This window comes from Copadichromis virginalis, linkage group LG22 (genome assembly GCF_057382275.1).
Source record: "Copadichromis virginalis isolate Kocher_CV1m ecotype Utaka linkage group LG22, C_Virginalis_male_GT1.1, whole genome shotgun sequence".
Taxonomy (NCBI): domain Eukaryota; kingdom Metazoa; phylum Chordata; class Actinopteri; order Cichliformes; family Cichlidae; genus Copadichromis; species Copadichromis virginalis.
The window spans coordinates 197,260-217,037 of NC_140638.1; the positions used below are offsets into that span (position 1 = coordinate 197,260).

At 47.7% G+C, this 19,778-nt stretch overlaps 1 protein-coding gene across 1 annotated transcript; it reads left to right on the forward strand.

The window, feature by feature from the left end:
- Positions 1 to 4,766: 4,766 nt before the first annotated feature.
- On the forward strand, positions 4,767 to 13,694 carry LOC146682302 (uncharacterized). Its single transcript, XM_085446103.1, has 11 exons — positions 4,767 to 4,878; positions 6,299 to 6,453; positions 6,586 to 6,619; positions 6,703 to 6,785; positions 6,898 to 7,020; positions 7,132 to 7,248; positions 7,343 to 7,421; positions 7,518 to 7,716; positions 8,711 to 8,793; positions 8,875 to 9,006; positions 9,150 to 13,694. Exons 2-11 carry the CDS (start codon positions 6,332 to 6,334, stop codon positions 10,209 to 10,211), a joined length of 2,034 nt encoding a protein of 677 aa, XP_085302229.1. The 5' UTR covers positions 4,767 to 4,878; positions 6,299 to 6,331; the 3' UTR covers positions 10,212 to 13,694.
- Positions 13,695 to 19,778: the final 6,084 nt, after the last annotated feature.

The following is a 19,778-nucleotide window of genomic DNA, read 5'->3' on the forward strand; positions in this document are numbered from 1 at the left end:
TCGGAACCGCTACATCGATCACTACGGCCGTCTGCTTCTGTTTGTCTACCACCACTATGTCCGGTTGGTTAGCCACCACCATTTTGTCCGTCTGTATCTGGAAGTCCCACAGGATCTTAGCTCGGTCATTCTCCACCACCCTTGGGGGCATCTCCCATTTTGACCTCGGGACTTCCAGGTTATACTCGGCACAGATGTTCCTGTACACTATGCCGGCCACTTGGTTATGGCGTTCCATGTATGCCTTGCCTGCTAGCATCTTGCACCCTGCTGTTATGTGCTGGATTGTCTCTGGGGCATCTTTACACAGCCTGCACCTGGGGTCTTGCCTGGTGTGATAGACCCCAGCCTCTATGGATCTTGTACTCAGAGCTTGTTCTTGTGCTGCCATGATTAGTGCCTCTGTGCTGTCTTTCAGTCCAGCTTTGTCCAGCCACTGGTAGGATTTCTGGATATCAGCCACCTCCTCTATCTGCCGGTGGTACATACCGTGCAGGGGCCTGTCCTTCCATGATGGTTCCTCGTCTCTCTCCTCTTTCTTGGGTTTCTGCTGCCTGAGGTATTCACTGAGCACTCGGTCAGTTGGGGCCATCTTCCCAATGTATTCTTGGATGTTCGTTGTCTCATCCTGGACTGTGGTGCTGACACTCACCAGTCCCCGGCCCCCTTCCTTCCGCTTAGCGTACAGCCTCAGGGTGCTGGACTTGGGGTGAAACCCTCCATGCATGGTCAGGAGCTTTCTTGTCTTTATGTCAGTGGCTTCTATCTCCTCCTTTGGCCAGCTTATTACCCCAGCAGGGTACCTGATCACGGGCAGGGCGTATGTGTTGATGGCCCGGATCTTGTTCTTACCATTCAGCTGACTCCTCAGGACTTGCCTGACCCTCTGCAGGTACTTGGTGGTTGCAGCCTTTCTAGCGGCCTCTTCATGGTTCCCATTTGCCTGCGGGATCCCCAAGTACTTGTAACTGTCCTCTATGTCTGCAATGTTGCCTTCTGGTAGTTCAATCCCCTCAGTTCTGACTACCTTCCCTCTCTTTGTTACCATCCGACTACACTTCTCCAGTCCGAACGACATTCCAATGTCATTGCTGTATAGCCTGGTAGTGTGGATCAGTGAATCGATGTCTCGTTCACTCTTGGCATACAGCTTGATGTCATCCATGTACAGGAGGTGGCTGACAACTGCTCCGTTCCGTAGTCGGTATCCGTAGCCAGTCTTGTTAATGATCTCACTGAGGGGGTTCAGGCCTATGCAGAACAGCAGTGGGGACAGAGCATCTCCTTGGTAGATCCCGCACTTGATGGTAACTTGTGCTATGGGCTTGGAGTTGGCCTCTAGTGTTGTACGCCACATCCCCATTGAGTTCCTGATGAAGGCTCTTAGGGTCCCATTGATCTTGTACAATTCTAGGCATTCCAGTATCCAGCTGTGGGGCATTGAGTCATAGGCCTTCTTGTAATTAATCCAGGCAGTGCACAGGTTGGTCAGTCTGGTCTTGCAGTCTCGGCTGATTGTTCTGTCTACCAGTAGCTGGTGTTTTGCGCCTCTGGTATTCTTGCCAATTCCTTTCTGTGTCCCGCTCATGTATTGACCCATGTGCCTGTTCATCTTAGCCGATATGATGCCTGACAGGAGCTTCCATGTAGTACTGAGGCAGGTTATTGGTCGGTAGTTGGAGGGGACCGGTCCCTTCTTGGGGTCCTTGGGGATCAGGACCGTCCGGCCTTCAGTTAGCCATTCCGGGTGTCTTTCGTTAACTAGTAGCTGGTTCATTTGTGCTGCCAGACGCTCGTGGAGTGCAGTCAGCTTCTTCAGCCAGTATATATATATATATATATATATATATATATATATATATATGTATATATATATATATATATATATGTATATATATATATATATATATATATATACACACACACACACACACACACACACACACACACATATATATAAATACAGAGACAAATATAAATAAAATATACAAAGGGGATAAATAGAATAAATAGGAATAAAAAATAAAAATACAAGTGAATTGCACATTTCAAGTATTGAGTCTATTGCGCTGTTGACTATTTACAAAAAGTATTGCACAAAAGGTATTGTACAGTGAGGTGAAGAGGCACTACAGCTTAGTTGTTCCCCCCTCCTTTGTCCTCCTGTTTCCCCTCCCTCTCCAGAGAGGAGTTAAACAGTCTGATGGCGTGTGGGACAAAGGAGTTTTTAAGTCTGTTAGTTCTTGTCTTGGGGAGAAGCAACCTGTCACTGAACAGACTCTTCTGGTTGTTAATGGCCGTGTGCAGAGGATGCCCAGCATTGTCCATAATGTCCATCAGTTTCTTTAATGTCCTTTTCTCTGCCACTGTCACCAGAGTGTCCAGCTTCATGCCGACCACAGAGCCAGCCTTCCTGATCAGTTTCTCCAGCCTGCATGAGTCCTTCTTTGCTGTGCTGCTCCCCCAGCACACCACAGCATAGAAAAGTACTCCAGCAACCACCGACTGGTAAAACATCCTCAGGAGCTTCCTGCAGATGTTAAAAGACCTCAGCCTCCTTTCTACTCAACGAATAGGATTAAACCTGCTTTTGGTGACTGGGTAGATTTTTGAGAACTGACCAATGGGAATAGACGCTGGGTTTATGTATCATTATCAAGAATTATTTGGAAATGAGAAAGAGCGGGCTGTTTCAGCGCTTGCTAGCTAGTCTGAGCTGACTGCAGGTTTCCCCAATATTATGAAAATGTACTGTTTATAAGGTTGGGGAAACCTGCAGTCAGCTGAGACCGAAGAAGTCACCAGGATGATGACGAAACGTTTCTCCCACTGAAAACGCTACGTCCAGATGAACAGAATTCAAGGATTCTTTATTGTCATTCGCATCACATGTTTACATGAGGTGGAATGAAATGATGTGCACACGGTCCCGGAGCGAAAGAAACAGAATAACAAATAAATAGTGCAAAAACCTGAGTACCAGTATGGAGTATAGATACAGCAGCAAACGACCATGATGTCCAGCACTGATAAAGTGACGGTGTCAGTAGTGGTTAAGGTACTACAATATCAGTTCTTGTCCATTTATGTATCGAGAAAGTCTCACAGCTTCTGGAATGAAGCTGTTTCTCAGTCTGGTGGTTTTGCATTTAATGCTCCTCAGCCTCCTGCTTGAGGGGAGCGGGACAAGAAGTGAGTGTGCTGGGTGAGTGGGGTCCTTCACTATACAGGTGGCCCTCGTCTTGCATCCGGAGGTGTATATGTCTGTGATGGTTGGGACACTGCCTCCTTCACCACCCTGTGTAGAGCTTTCCTCTCTGCCTCAGTGCAGTTTCTGTGCCACACGTTGATGCCAGAGCACAGAACACTCTCCACCGCACATCTGTAAAAGGAGTTGAGGACTGAGCTCTCCATTCCCACGCATCTCATCTGCCTCAGGAAGTAGAGCCTCTGGTGAGCCTTCCTGATCAGGCTGGAAGTGTTTTTCCAGGTAAGGTTGCTATCTAGGTACGCACCCAGGTACTTGTAGCTGGGTACTACTTAGAGTGCAGATCCTCCAACGTGCAGGGGTGTGTGTGTGTGTGTGTCTTCCCCTCCTCAAGTCCACAATCTTCTCCTTCGTCTTCTTGTCATTTAAGCAGAGATTTTTCCTGCACCAGTCCTCCAAGTGTTCCACCTCCTTCCTGTAGCCGGTCTCATCGTTTCTGAAGCAACCAACCACAGCTGTGTCGTCTGCAAACTTTACAACATGACAGCCTGGATGGTTGGGTGAGCAGTCATATGTAAGCAGCGTGAACAAAGCTTTATTTGCAATCTGTAAATGTGACTAATGTTTGTGTTCATGTTTCTCTGCAGCGCGTTTGAATGAAGACGAGAGGCAGGGGTTTCAGCATCACTAACAAACCTTTCTCTTCCTGTCTGTTCCTGTTTACTCTGTGTACTTTCTCTTTTGTATGATGGAAAATTCATGTGACAAAATAAAGAGCTGTTTTCCTTGAAGATTAAACAGCTAAATATGTCCTCAGTAAAAGTAGAATCACTGATTTGCATCAGCTGTTCAACATAGTTTTACCATAGCATGGCATTTGAATGGTTGACTTTATTCTGTGTTTTTTTTTAATTAATCTTTTATCCACAATAAAATTCTTGGGGTTTGTAGGCAAAAAAACAGATCAAGTCAAAGTCAAAGTCAACTTTATTGTCAATTCTGCCACATGTACAGGACATACAGAGAATAGAAACTACGTTACTCTCGATCCCTAGATAAAATAGCAAATGAACATTTAAATATAAGAGTGATTAAAAAATGCAGGTAAAATAATTAAAAAGTAAAAATTTAAATAAATACAATACAATTTTACATATAACAAGAAAGCTATACAATATACAATATAATGGGTAAATGACATTGGGTGTAAACCAGGCAGAGTAGTGTAGATTTTATACCCTAAGCAATTAGAGATAATATTTAACCATATCCTTTATGTGGTTAATGAGAATTCAGTTTATTAATATTAAATGATCATTTCAGACTTGAGAACCTGAGCTCCCTGCTTCTTCCTAACATTTCTACATGCATGTCAATTTTACGTTTTGTATTAGCTGGTTTCGCTTTCGCTGTTGCTATGCAGAATTCGACAGAAGAATTCGTCTATTTTGTAACTGGGCAGACCAGGAAAAGGCGTCCAATCAAATTAATTCCTGTTCTAAAAACATTTCTACTCGACGAATAGGATTAAACCCGCTTTTGGTGTCTGGGTAGATTTTTGAGAACTGACCAATGGGAATAGACGCTGGGTTTGTAGTCAGGCAGACATAACAAACTCGTCCAATCACAAAAAAATCTGAAAAGGGGAATTTTGCTGTATCTTGGCTCAGGTACTTTCTTTTTCTTTTTTAAAATAAATAGTGAAGCGGGCTTCGCTTGTTGGCTCATACAGTAATAACAGAATTTATGTATCATTATCAAGAATTATTTGGAAATGAAAAAGATCGCGCTGAAACGATTTAACGGGCTGTTTCAGCGCTTACTAGCTAATGCTTATCAGTTAGCTACTAGCTTAGCTTGTGAGCCACCCTATGATGATTAGCATGCAGGTAGCCCGTATATGTCTGTTATCCGGAACATCACCGGCATCCTAACCGGGAGCCGATTCACGCACGCGTGACAGTCGTGAAACGGTTCTAACATCTGTTCAGAACAACTCAGCCACCGAGTCTGGGCCGCCTCCGGTAGCTACGCGGAGGACGGCATTAGCCCACTAGCTTCGGAGTAATATGTTCAGCTGGGCTCGTGTGTGTGTATGTGCGCGCGCGCGCTGTAAATGGCAGCACATGACCACCGGCGCTGTAAACACTGCGGCCACACAGACGACTCCCGATAACGGTAGCGGGCTCCGTGCTGCTCCTCCCCCGCTCCGGGGATTGCCGTAACACAGCCGGCGTTGGTCTCTCCGTTACCGCCCGCGGTCGGGCTGCCAGCCGCGCAGCCGCCGCAGAGCTGTGACCCGGAACGTGGGTTGATTGCATCTGTTTACATCCAGATTTTTTAACCTGGACGGTAAAATTAAACCGTTCTAACTGGATCAGCATCGAGGGCCTGCATGGACGAGACGTGAAACCTGAATCCCCAGTGGGGTCCGAGTAGGGAAGTGTTTGGCGGTTTCTGAGGTTTCTGGACCCCGCAGGCCTGTATAGTAAAGCTGGGCAGCAGTGATACCTCAGGGCCCGCTGGATCCCAACACTGGACTGCAGCAGGACTGTGAACTGCATTGAGAGCCACACCTGCCTGATGTCCTAGTAACTAATTGTTGATTTTTAGGCCAAAGCTGATCAAATTAGTTCTTAAACTGTTTCCTGAACACAGTTAGTGTCTCATCATATTTTATTAAACATGGTTAGTTCTGCTGGAAAGCTATGGGAGTCTGTGGGGACTGACCCTATGCTGGCCCCTCTGCTGAACTTCAGAGGAACTGCAGGTGGGCAGGCTGGTTTTAAATGTGTCTGTCCATGTACATTATTGGTGGGGGGGGTCCGCGTGCAGTCTTCCAAGATCCTGACTGCACATTGTTGAGCGTGGATGACACAATTTGATCGGTTGACAAGTGGGCTGCAATACGCACAGCAGAGTTTGTTGAGAAGAGAACTGCAGACAAACCCTGCAAAGATTTAAAAAAAAAATGAATAAAGAGCTCGCTGCAGGCAGACGGCAGGCCCCAGACTGGACAGCATCCACAAAGCTGGCTTCAGTTGCTGCTTTTGTCCTTACAGTGTGCGTTTTCCTGTGTGTCTCTCTCAGATGGTGTTTCACAGCATTGGTTAGTTGGTCCTGATGTCCGAGGACCAGTGTCACCAACGGGCCGAGGCCTCCCGGAGGGGCCAGGGCGGTCTGGAGACAGGGGAGGGTGACACTGAGCCCAGCATGCTGCTGCAGAAACTGAAGAGCAACATCTCGTAAGTCTGAGTGAGGGCAATGAAGCAGGAAGTGTTTGTGTGTGAAAATGGGGATTAGAATTTCTGAAGCTCTGACGTCCCTGTGTGGTGTTCGTGATGGATCTGATCAGCATGTCCTCTGTCCTCTTACAGGAAACACGTTCAGACCAAAGTAGAGCAGATCCTGGTAAGAAACTTGATGTGAGGTTAAAGTCTGGTTTGGTGCTCACCTCAGGTCTGGTTCATTCACTGTGGGGTTTTTTTCAACAGCAAGATGTTCAGCGTTTCTCTGACAATGACAAGTTGTACCTGTACCTGCAGCTGCCCTCTGGACCGAGTTCTGGAGACAAAAGGTGACGTTGCTTCTCCATTTTGCTCCTTTGTTTTTTATCCTGATAGTTTGTGATTTGTCGTTTTTCTGTCAGAAACGGTGAACCTCTGTAAATCTTGAATTTGTGTTCTCAGCGGCAGCGATTCGAGTTCATTTAACACGGCCGACCAGCTTCACACCTGTAACTGGATCCGCAGTCACCTGGAGGAGCATTCAGACACCTGCCTGCCCAAACAGGACGTCTACGAGACCTACAAGTCAGAAATCACACACACACACAGTGACCTTGTAACAAGGGTGGTTTGACATAGATCTGGTTGCCATGGCGCTCCGATGCTTTCCTGACTGTGCGTCTGTCTGTCCTGCAGGAGGTACTGTGAGAACCTGCAGCAGCGTCCTCTGAGCGCCGCCAACTTTGGGAAGATCATCAGAGACATTTTTCCCAACATCAAAGCGAGACGGCTCGGAGGCCGAGGACAGTCCAAATATCCTTTCAGATTAAAAGTGCAGAAAACCCGAACCCAGTCTAAGGTCAGGAATGCCAGGAGTAACCTTTAGCCTTCCTTAACCCGCTGAAACGTACTGTTACAGCGGCATCAGGAGGAAGACGGTCCTCAACATGCCTCTGCTGCCCAACCTCGACCTGAAGAATGACCCGGTACTCACAGTGCAGTACTCCTGTGTCCTGCAGTACCAGTCATATTTATTTGCAATTTGTTGGTGATGAATACTGTTTGTTCCTCTTCGTCTCCAGGCGGAGCTCACCGAGCTGGTCCAGACCTACAAACAGGAAGTGACAGAGGCAGCGTGCGAGCTGATTTGTGACTGGGCGCAAAAGATCCTGAAGCGCTCGTTCGACACGGTGGTGGAGATCGCTCGCTACCTGATCCAGGAGCACATCGTCAACCCTCGCTGTAGTCAGGCCGAGCTCGTGTCCTCCGCCGCGCTCGCAGGTCTGTGTGTTTCTGTGTGTGTGTCTGTGTGTGTGTGTGTGTGTTTCTGTGTGTGTTTCTGTGTGTGTGTCTGTGTGTGTGTGTGTTTCTGTGTGTGTGTCTGTGTGTGTGTGTGTTTCTGTGTGTGTTTCTGTGTGTCTGTGTGTGTGTGTGTGTTTCTGTGTGTGTTTCTGTGTGTGTGTCTGTGTGTGTGTGTGTTTCTGTGTGTCTGTGTGTGTGTGTGTTTCTGTGTGTGTGTTTCTGTGTGTGTGTCTGTGTGTGTGTGTGTTTCTGTGTGTCTGTGTGTCTGTGTGTGTGTGTGTTTCTGTGTGTGTGTTTCTGTGTGTGTGTCTGTGTGTGTGTGTGTTTCTGTGTGTGTGTCTGTGTGTGTGTGTGTTTCTGTGTGCGTGTGTCTGTGTGTTTCTGTGTGCGTGTGTCTGTGTGTTTCTGTGTGTGTTTCTGTGTGTGTGTTTCTGTGTGTGTGTGTGTTTCTGTGTGTCTGTGTGTGTGTGTGTTTCTGTGTGTGTGTGTGTTTCTGTGTGTGTTTCTGTGTGTGTGTTTCTGTGTGTGTGTGTGTCTGTGTGTGTGTGTGTGTGTTTCTGTGTGTGTGTCTGTGTGTGTGTGTGTTTCTGTGTGCGTGTGTCTGTGTGTGTGTGTGTGTGTTTCTGTGTGTGTGTGTGTGTGTGTGTTTCTGTGTGTGTGTGTTTCTTTGTGTGTGTTTCTGTGTGTGTGTGTGTGTGTGTTTCTGTGTGTGTGTGTGTGTGTGTTTCTGTGTGTGTGTTTCTGTGTGTCTGTGTGTTTCTTTGTGTGTGTGTCTGTGTGTGTGTCTGTGTGTTTCTGTGTGTGTGTGTCTGTGTTACCCCCCCCTTACTGCCAGAGTCCCTCAGCTTACCTGTCCACTCCCCCACCAACACTCTCTGACATACAGAGAAACCTTCACATGGTGATGATGGCGATGAACGCGATGATGATGGTGTTTGTCAGCACGTCACTGACTGCGCTGTTTTCTGTGCAGGCGGTCCAGCTAAAACCCACAAAGTCATCAAGAAGACTCCTTTGGCGTCCAGAGCTGATGGTGATGGCGCTCCTGATCAGAAGGTTAATTTCACAGCAGGTAGTGATGTCACCGATCCATGTATCACACTGCTAATTTCTTCCTGTCTGTCTCTCCTTCCACAGAAGGATCTCGGAGACTCTTTCTCCTCTTCCTCGCTGAAATCGCAATCAGGAGACAAATCGGCTTCGTCTGGAAAACCTTCCTCCCTAGATGCTTCGCCTCCCTCCAGCTCTTCCTCATCTCTACGTCCTGCGGTAAGTGAGATGAACGAAAGCTGCTGGTGTTCATAGACTCAGCAAAACACAGAAATCACAGGTACAGTCAGGATGGCGTGTTTATGTTTGTTTGTTTCAGTCAGACCAATCGGTGACCTCCGTCCATCTCTCATTGTCCGCAGGTTGAATCAATCATAATGCAGTTACCCAGAATCCTCCCTCGCAGCTCCATCCCAGATAAGACACTCACCGTCCGCTCCTCTCCACCCTCACTAGCTCCCAAAGACGCCTCTGGTGTAGGGGAGGTGTCTGGACATGGAGGCCCCACTGCCACCACCGCCACGAGTGGTGGCGGGGTGAAGGTGATCGCGATGGCGACGCTGCCGCAGCAGCAGGGCGGCCCCTTTCCTGTGATGATTCTGCCTCAGAGCTGTCTGTCCTACGAAAGGGAGAAGGTTGCCCCGCCTCCTCCCCCTCAGCAGCAGCATGCCCCCTCAGCCCCCACCTCTGTGGTCCAGAAGGTTCGAGGTGGAGCAGCCAAGCGTCCCCTGGAGGTGGTGGTGTCCAGTGGCAGCGCCATCGGTAGTAGCACCCCCACCAACACGACGCCCGTGAAACGGAAACGAGGACGACCGAGAAAACCTCGCCCCGAGGACTCCCTGCCAGCCCCGCCCACTACTCTTCCTCCTCCACCCCTACCACCTGCGCCACCCCCTCCTCCTTCCATCATCAGCTCTGTGACGGGTGGCGTCATCCAGAAAGCCTCCTCGTCGTCGGCCTCCTCACAGCCCGTGCTGGAGCTGGTGATCCAGGAACCGCCCGGCATGGTTCTGGGTGCAGTGGAGCACCGTGGCGTGGTGGTGCAGTGCCCTCCAGAGGTGGACCGCCACAGTAAGCCGCTGCTGTTGCTCCAGAGCCCGGGAAACCAGAGCTGGGAGCTGGCGGCGTCAGGGCGCACCCAGATGGTGGAAGTCATCCAGAAAGCTCCAAGACCGAGCAACAACAACAGCGCCACCACGCCGCCCACCGCACACCTGCCAGCGCCTCCCCTCCCACTGCCCACGCTGCACGAGGAGCAAGGCGAGGTGGAGATCACGCTGACGCCGGTGCAGCCGCACGTCAGCCTGCCGCCACCACCTCCTCCTTCCACCTCCTCTGCTGGCTCCGCCTCTCCCGCCACAGTGATGAAGAATGTGAAAGAGGAAGCAGAGAGCAGCACATCCTCACAGAGGGAGGGGCACTAACCCTGTTACCTCACTCGCTACAAAGCCTCGCCCGTCTGACGTCTTCTTCCTCATTGGTGGAGATCCCAGATTGGCTGCGTCAGACAGCCAGTCAGGGGCATACATGAAACCAGAACACTCACATCTCGCGGCCACACTTCCTCCGAACATTTGTTGGTCTGCTGCTTCGCTTCACCTTAAAACGTGCAGAGGAGGAGGCGGGGTTTGGTACTTACGGGTCAGAGCCTTGTAAAGGTTCTGTGTGTTAAACCTGAGAAACCACCTCTGTAATGAGCTCAGCCTCTGCTCCCCTGTAGGCCGTCGCCTCCAGGAGGTGCCGTTTGGGGAGCAGAGGCTCCGCCCCCTGTTCTGAACAGCCTTGTGTTTTTATCGTGTTGGTTTGTGATTTTTTTAAATGTGCCCCCCAAAAAGAAGCCGTTTGATCTAAACGTTTGAACGCGACTTTCTTTATTAGTTCAGCTTCTTTGATTGCATTTAAATGATTAATAGTCAGTCACAGACTCTAAAGTGCTCGTGTCTGTTTCCGTCAGGGCCAGATGACCTCACAGCAGATCTGCTTCCATGTGTTCTTTGTCAAGTAGCACCACATTTGTTTAACTAGAAAGTACTTTGTGTGAACTGTGCTGGAAACCTTCACCACCCGGCGACGATTTACTGAAAGTGATTTTTTACTTCAGCAGGTTATTTATGGTGAAAAATTGCCCCTCCTCCGGCAGCCACGTTGTTGTTTTCATGTTAATGACGTGGATGTAGACCCCCCCGCTAGAGAGCACAGCAGCGACACGATATCTGGCCCTTACGGATCGAACGGCTGGTTTGAAGCTTGAGCTCAGGCACAAGGAGCAAAGCACAAGTCGCCCTCCACCAACGCTCGCATGCAGTACGAAGAATTTACCCACTCAGAGCCCGTTAGACGCCATGCACCCTTTGCACTAACCAGCTCCCTGCGAGCGCCACCACAGCTCTGTCCCGATCAGCAGTGTGACACGACCACGTCGAGATGCTGATGTTAATAAAAATAAAATAATAAATAACCCAAAACAAAGGTTTCGGCCACAGGAAGTGCCCTAAACTTGTAACAGGAAGTGGTTCCTGCTCTTCTTCTGTGGTTCCTTCGGGAGGACTCTGGAAGTGTCACATTGCTGAGCGATTGTTCTTCACTTCTGTCAGACAGCTTCTCGCTCCCCGCAGGCGTCGTCTTCATCATTGGTGCTACAAACTGCAAGGCGCGGCACTGCCGCCGTCCTCGCCATCTTCATCCTGTGATCTCAGACTTGTAAAAACCCTGTTTGTCAGTACTCGCGTCTGGAGGTGTGAATGTGGCGTGTTCAAGTGTGTGTCCTCACTTCCCTCTGTCCTCTGACAATGAGAGCTGCGGGTCAGTTAACGGGACGTCGAAAATCATGACTGTTAATTCACACGTGTTGCATGATGGGAAGGTGCACACGGCAGCACTGCACTAAGCGCCAGCATGTAAATATGACTGCATGGTGTAAACTCAGCCGACTGGCACGTCTCGGCGTCCTGTTAACTGCCGCGCCTCGGCCCTGACTGACTCCAGCGTTGCACTGTGTAAAGAGTCCGTGTGTGTTACCAGTTTGTTGTTATATGCATTGAGAGACTACGTCACAGGTATTTATGAGTTATGTTTTGCTTTGTGGTTGCACCTGACGAGAGGCCGGCCGCACTATGGCCGTTTCAGTTTTAAGTGTTGAACAGTATGAATAAAGAGGAAAACACGAGTGTTTTATGAGAGCTGAAGTAATCGCACAGAGTAGTTACATTTCACGGTTTGTAGAAGTAAAGACGTCTCTCTAAAGGCCTCAGTTTACTTCAGACAAAGTTTGTACGATAAACTGCGTCTGACGGCAGCCGCAGGCGAGTCACCTGACCTGGACTGTGGTTACAGCAGTCCACCCGCTTCCAATCGCATCACGTTTGTCAGAGAGCTGTAGGACTGATGCTGAGTTACTCCGGGAGCGTCTGACTCTGGAGGGTTTTCTGACGAAACGTCGGACCTCTTGGGACCTGTTTGTGCTGATCTGGGACCTCAATGGGAATTTTATCCAGGACTGAGAAGGCTTGCTGGTCCTGAACTGGTCCCTGTTGCTTTAAGGCTTCCTTTGAGGTGGACTGAGGCCTAGATGCTTCCAGAAAGAAAAACAAAAAACCCTCGGTGGGCAAAGTTGCTGCTGAGTTGACCGACGAGTCGCTCTGCTGCCAGGCACCGTTGACTCTGTCCTCATCACTTTATTGCAGACCTGATGTTAAAGTCAAATGTTGCTTTTGGAAATCAAAAAGTTCTGACTGAAACCCAAAGAGATTGTTCCCTGTGCAGGAGCTACTGGGCAAACTGGGAAACCTGACAAAGATGCAAAAAGAGCTGAAGTTGGGACTAACAGCGCAAGTAACTGAGCAGAGCTGACATGTGGTTCAGAACGCGAGTCTAAGAGTCGGTTTCCAAAGGCGTTCAGATAAACGGTCGTGATTGTGAGAGAGCCAATCAGGGGGAGAGAAAGTCGAGGGGTAAAGAGGTGGACCTGAGCTGCTTCACACCTGCTCTACCAAGCGAGCAGGTGTGAAGCAGCATGACGAAGCCTGAGACACAAACCCCAGAAACTGTGGTTCATCTGAATAAGTGAACCTGCTTCATCTTTGATGATCCCTGAAGGGCAGAAGGACTCCAGGATAACCCAGTTAAAAGCAGCTCTGGCCCAGTCTGGCCCTGCACTGGGAGCCTGGGTTTGCAGCTGTCTGTGGGAGGTGTTCACTGTGGAGCCGCAGTGCTCGAACAAACTAAACCAGAAACGGGTCAGATAATCAAAGATTAAACGATCGGGATCCGGGTAGCAGGGCGTCAACTCCAAGGGGCCAGACTGACGACACGGCGCCTTCTGATGTCACTTCCTGTCTTGTTTATATGTGCTGTACATGTGTAGAGCGGCTCCCCTGCGAGCCCTCTGAGATGTGAACAGCTGATTGTTACTGACCCTCACCGGGTCAGAGACCTTCACTGACGAAACGTGACGAGATGACGAGGCACTGTTGGGAGCGAGCCCTGGCGGTCCCGTGGGGGCCGGGTTTTTGTCTGTAGCTGTGACCAGCGGCGTTGACGTTTCCTGTTGTTTTCCTTCTGCCTCGTGCTTTGTCGGTTGTTGAGCTTGTTGATGTGCAGATTTTCTTCTTCCTGGTGTTGCCGTGAGAAACGCCATCGGTTTTCTGCATGTGTTCCCGTGGCTGCTGGTCTCTCTTTTGGATGTTTGTTTCTCCGTAACTCCGCCCTCTCTCCTTTCTGTTGCTTTTTTGTTTTGCACTTTACTTCGGGAGCGGTGGAGGATGAACCTCCCGTTCAGCAGTGTGACGCAGCTTCGCTTGTGTTTGTTTGTTGTGAAGAGAAAGTGAAGCGTGATGAGGACAGAAGCCAGAACTTTAATGTGAATCTATTTTCCTACGTGACGCAATAAAGACGTGACGTTAACTTACTCTCTGGTCTCCGCCTTTCATTTCAGCGGGTGTTAAATCACTTCCTGATGACTAATCGGATCTTTGGAAAATGCCGTCAGCATTCCCGAGGGTCCCTCACTGCTCACGGGATCTGAGGGTCACAAGAGGACTTGGGGGTCACAAAAACTGAATCCTCTGGGACAAACCTTGATACGCTGAATGATCCTCTGAGTTTGATTTGTTTCTAGTTTGAGTCTGAAATCAGATTCTTTTTTGTTAAAATGTTATAATTTAGTTTAAAACAGACCTGAAGTATTTCAAATGGAGCAATGGGTTTAAAAGATGGTTTCTTTAAATGTCTTCTTTCTCTTCTCACTTATTTCATGTTCTTTGTAAAGCTGCTGATGGAGATCGAAAACAATCAGTGAAAACACAAAAGAAGAGCTTATTTTCTGCCTGTGTGACAATCGCAGACATAAGAATAAAAAGCTTTAATTGCCGTTGTTCACAGTGAAATTGTGGGTGGTCCACACCAACTGTGCAGGAATAGAATATAAATAGTAAAACAGTCGGGAGGGGCTCAGAGTTGAACTGCTGCTCCTCCACATCGAAAGGAGCCAGTTTAGGCGGTTCAGGCATCTGACAAGGATGCCTCCTGGGTGAGGTGTTCCAGGCATGTCCCACCGGGAGGAGGCCCCGGGGCAGACCCAGGACACGCTGGAGAGATTATATCTCTCAGCTGGCCTGGGAACGCCTTGGTGTTCCCCTGGACAAGCTGGAGGAGGTGGCTGGGGAGAGGGAGGTCTGGGCTTCTCTGCTTGGGCTGCTGCCCCCACGACCCGGCCCCGGATAATCGGAAGAAGATGCATGGATGGATGGTAAGACAGTCATTCTTCTGTCAACGAGGAGTGCGGATCGGCAGCACAAACAGTGTTTTCATCTGATCTAATTTATCTTTCTGAATAGTGGGTGTTTGTGGGTGTATGGAGCAGGGGACGTCGTCTGTCCTCGCCTTTCTGTGACAGTCACCGCACACAACTGTTGAAACATACAGACTTCAGTTTCAATGAGAGCCAATCAAGAAGCTGACCTGTTAAAGTGGACATGAAACACTACAGGATAAACATGACAGTACAAAATACAAAAGTAATATAAATTTACACAAGAATGATAATATTTCTGAGGCAGTGAGAGGTTATTATTGCACATTGCTCAGTGGTTTGCCATCAGTCTGACTGTCAGGGGAAAGAGGTTATTGAAAAGATTGTTCTGTGAGGGTAGATGTGGGACACTGCCGGTCAAAAGTTTGGACACATCTTGTTTTTCCTGTTTTTATTACTTTCTGCACTGTAGATTCAAACTGAAGAAGTTAAATACATATGACACAAGGATACGTGGAATTATGTAACAAAGAAAAAGATGATAACTCCAGATATGTTGTATTTTAGACTCCTGTAAGTATCCACCCTTTGCCTTGATGACACACTGTAAACCCTCGGCCTTGTCTCAGTGAGCTTCATGATGTAGTCACCTGAGATGGTTTCACTTCACAGGTGTGCCTGTCAGGGTTTGTATGTGGAGTTTCTTGCAGCAGTCCGGTTGGTGCACAGCTGACAGCCCTATTTGACAACAGTTAGACTTCATGTTATGGCAAGAACCAATCAACTAAGAGAAACAACAGTCCATCATTACTTTAAGAACTGAAGGTCAGTCTGTAAAAATGCTAAAAATGGCTTGTATTTGTACAGCGCTTTACTAGTCCCTAAGGACCCCAAAGCGCTTTACACATCCAGTCATCCACCCATTCACACACTGGTGATGGCAGCTACATTGTAGCCACAGCCACCCTGGGGCGCACTGACAGACGCGAGGCCGGCAACCTTCTGATTACAAGGCGACCTCCCAACTCTTGAGCCACGATCGCCCCTTTGAATGTGTCCCAAAAGTGCAGTTGCACAAAACATCAAGCACTACGAAGAAACTGTCTCACATGAGGACGCCCCAGGAAAGGAAGACCAAGAGTCCCTCTGCTGCTGAGGATACGTTCATCTGAGTTACCAGCCTCAGAAATCACAAATTAACAGCAGCTCAGTTTAGAGCCCAGATTAACCCCACCCAGAGCTCCTTTATTTCTCGCTAGTACACGGGGTTCTGCCCGGCCTGAGAGCCGTCGCCAGTCCCCTTCAAGGCCTTCCCCAAACCGCAGCACTATCACACTTCCTCATCCATCCTTACCAAGGAAGTGGTCCCTGCTAGTGAAATACAATTTATTAATCAAAGGTGAGCGGCGATAACTGACTACATGTGTATACTGTGTCATGATTGGACAGACATGGATGTAAACCACACTGAGGTGAAGTAACCACAAGGCACTGATTCTAACGTAAAGGTACTCTGGATATTATCAAATGTGCAAAGATTGTTAAATGTTACATTTTTTGTTTGTCAGGTGTCCTGTTTGAAGGAAACACTGGACTGCATGTGTGCACATGAACACAAGGAAGGAGAAATCCTCAGACTTGAAAGATTGTTCGTTTATTGTCTGTTTAGTCATTTTATGACAAGATGGATGCTGTTGTTATATTTCAATATAGTTTCTGAGTTGAGGAGGATAAAAGAACATTTAACATTAAATGTACGGATGCTGTGCACTAAGCAAAGCTTCATTTACAAAGTTTTCTCCTACCAAATTTTGAGAAAATGGTTGTAATCGTATAGAAATGTAAGATTATAAAGAAGTACACAGTTACAGTGAAAAGAAGTGGCTGTAAATGGTCACATAAACAGAACTTTCAGTTTTTCTCTTAACGGAAAAATAAACAGTGAATAAACGGAACTTTCCGTGTCATAACTGAAGGAAATGTCCGTAAATAGTACAGAGTGGACTGAAACTCGACACAATGTTCCTTTTTCTGTCAGCGTCCGTTAAAAAAACAGAAAACGGAATTTTTTATGCAGTGCAAAAAACACTTGTTGTGACAGGAATGTTGTTTGTGGCTCAAGGTGAAGTGACATCGTTCACGAGGGACACACCTGACATATATCTCACATATTACAGGCCAACAGATTCTTTTAGCGGTTTAAATACGGACAGTCGCTTTTTGGCAGAACACCGGGGTCCCGAGCCACGCAGTGAACGATTGGAAAGCTGACATCACGTCCACAGGAAACAAGTCTCCACGTCCTTCACTTACACGGGGGCTTCACTTTTCCTCACTGCTAAATGAAGTAATGTAGTCAGTCAGGTGATGTGAGAAGGCTGTTTTCCCTGCAGACGTGCTGATGGTCGTGTCTGTGCTGGGCTGTGAACTGTCTGGATGTCTTTGGGAGCGCGTCATTAAAAAGCGCATCCGCTGATTGCGCGCTCGGTAAATCAGTTCGTGTCGGTCCGGTGACCACCTGCTCCGTTACCGCTAACAGCTGAACTTTCCCGTTTGAGTGCAGCTCGCTGAACCACAGTGACATCCGTTAATTCATCTCACGGAGGTGGATAAACCGATCAATGTGGTCTCATATTAATACATAGTTAATGCTATAATATTAATATTATAATGATTATAATTCACTGATGGACTCTCATAATCAAGCAGCTGCGACAGATGTTTAGGGTCTGCAGATGTTCCATCAAGTTCACCCGCAGACCCACTTTCTGCTCCGTGCTGTTCCGCTGCCAGCCTGCTGGGGGCGCTCTGAGCGCGCATTCAGTGCGTGTGTTTACAATCTAAGTACCTGAGGCTTTTACTATGAAAGGGCTTTTGTGTGGGAGGACAGGAAGGAAATAGTTTTGGACCAACCGGAAACAGAACCAAAACAGAACACCTACTTGCAGAAATGACGCAGGTCTAACTTCAAAATAAAAGCTTCATGAGCCTGACCCCACCTAAGGGGCAGGAGCTGCTTATTGTCACGTATAGCTGCTGTCTTTACAGATCCTGATAAGTATCACCGCTATGAAGGCTCAGAATAATCTCAGAGTCAAAAACGTGATTTATTACTATTTATCACAGAGCATAAAATGTGGTAAATAAACATGAGTACAGAGGAAAGTGGTGACAGGACGATAGCTGAATTTTAGCTTTTATGAAATCAGAAGTGAAACTTGTTTCAAAACTGTTTGACGTGAGAGAGAAAAATAAGCTCGAGGACAAATGAATGTTGAAAGAAATGAGTCAGAAACGCAGCTAAATGCAAGCTCGCACATTTAATAACCACTTTAAAATAAGTAACATTTGATTTATATAGCACCTTTCTAGACAAAAGCTCACACACACACACAGATAACCAGGTATAAAATAAAAACAGGCAAAAAGTTAACAAAATGCAAATTTCAAAAATAAAATGAATAATTTTGAAGACAGATCAGTGACTACAAATGGGGTCAGAATTTATCATATAAAAATGTTCATTTTGTTTACATGACCTTTATATGATGAATTCTGACCCCATTTGTAGTCACTGATCTGTCTTCAAAATTATTCATTTTATTTTTGAAATCCTTTACTGCATAAATGATAAAAATTAAATAAGACAATATTACAAAGTTACAAAATATTAGAAGTAACTCCCATATATACAAATAGCTCACCTATAAATGTCCAGAATATTACAGATAAATACTCTAAGCTGTAAAACTTTGTTATTTTCTCTGTAAAGGACAAACTACAGGCTGTAACTGCTGCTCTGTGTGCTCTGCATTAGATGGAGGAGTCGTACACAAATATCCACAGGCAGGGATGAGTTCCTGTGTCGTTCAGTCAGTGGCGGTCCTAGCCTGTTTGGCGCCCCGGGCGAACACTCCCACTGGCACTGTATGTAGCGTAGATGACAATAAAGTTTACTTTGACTTCAGCAGCGAGCACGCGCACCAAGGGCTCGCGCGCTCACTTTATAGAATTTCGAAAAAACATCGGTGCAAATTATAAGTCTGTATCATGATGTCTGGTGTTTTCATGTTTGTTGTTTTGTTTTTATTTTGTTTTATTTTGTGAGTTGGTGATTAGATGCTACTCCAGCCAGCCAGAGACTCCCCCGCGGCCCCGCCCTCTCCTCCCTGTGCTGCATGCGCACCTCGCAAACGGAGGGCGCGCTTACTCCCAGCAAAAGGGTGATAGAAAACCGACCGGTGCCTGTGCCATTCCCAATATGCGCTGGCTGATGTCGGGGCAGCATGAGTATGAGCAATTTTTTTTTTGCCGGTGCCCGTGATGCCGCCCCCCACCACGATGCCGCCCCGGGCAACCGCCCGTATCAAAAACCGCTACTGCGTTCAGTGGTGCACTATGGGTAATCTCATTGGCCATGGAGTGTATGGGATCCAGCATCGTCCTTATCTTGGACAACATCCACCTTTCCGACAGCACCCTAAGGGAGTCCAGCTCCAACCCCACAGCATTACTGACCTTACAGATCAGTTTATTGAGTCTGCTGGCATCTGCGAGCCTCAGCCTGCTGTCCCAGCATGCAACAGCATAGAGAATAGCACTGACCACAACAGACTCATGAAGGAGCTCAGAGCCCTTCCTGCAGAGAGCAGTGGTGTTTTTAACCCAGTCCAGTTTGTTATCAGTGTGCACTCTGAGGTATTTATAGTCCTCCACAACGTCCACATCGACCCCTGGACTGAAACAAGAACATGTGTTTCATGTTACTCTGTCACGGGGTATTTCTAACACAGACACACAGGTAATAACCGTTGTTTCTACATGTTTTACCGGAGGGAATAAAATCCAACATTAAAGTGAGAAAAGTGTCCCGTTAACTCCACACCGTGAGGACTGGTTGGTGACGGCCCACAGCTCGAAGGTGTGACCGACTGCATGTGCTCCGTTCGTACACAAAGACTCATTCAAGTCGTCCCCTCAAAGATGCTTATGATAATGTAGTGATTTTGAGTTTCGTGTTGCTAAATCCAGTGGAAAAGTATAAAAGTATAACTTAATTCATCTAATGTTGGCAAAGCGACGAGTTTCCTTGACCAAAACAAACCATCCATGCGCCCCTCCCCGCGCGCCACCCCCCAACACACCGTCCCCCGTGTTGTCCTACTGTCAGTGGCCCGGATGTCTTCAGCTGGTTTTTTTTTTTCCTCTACGTGCTTTTATTGTGTAAAGACCACCGGAAGCT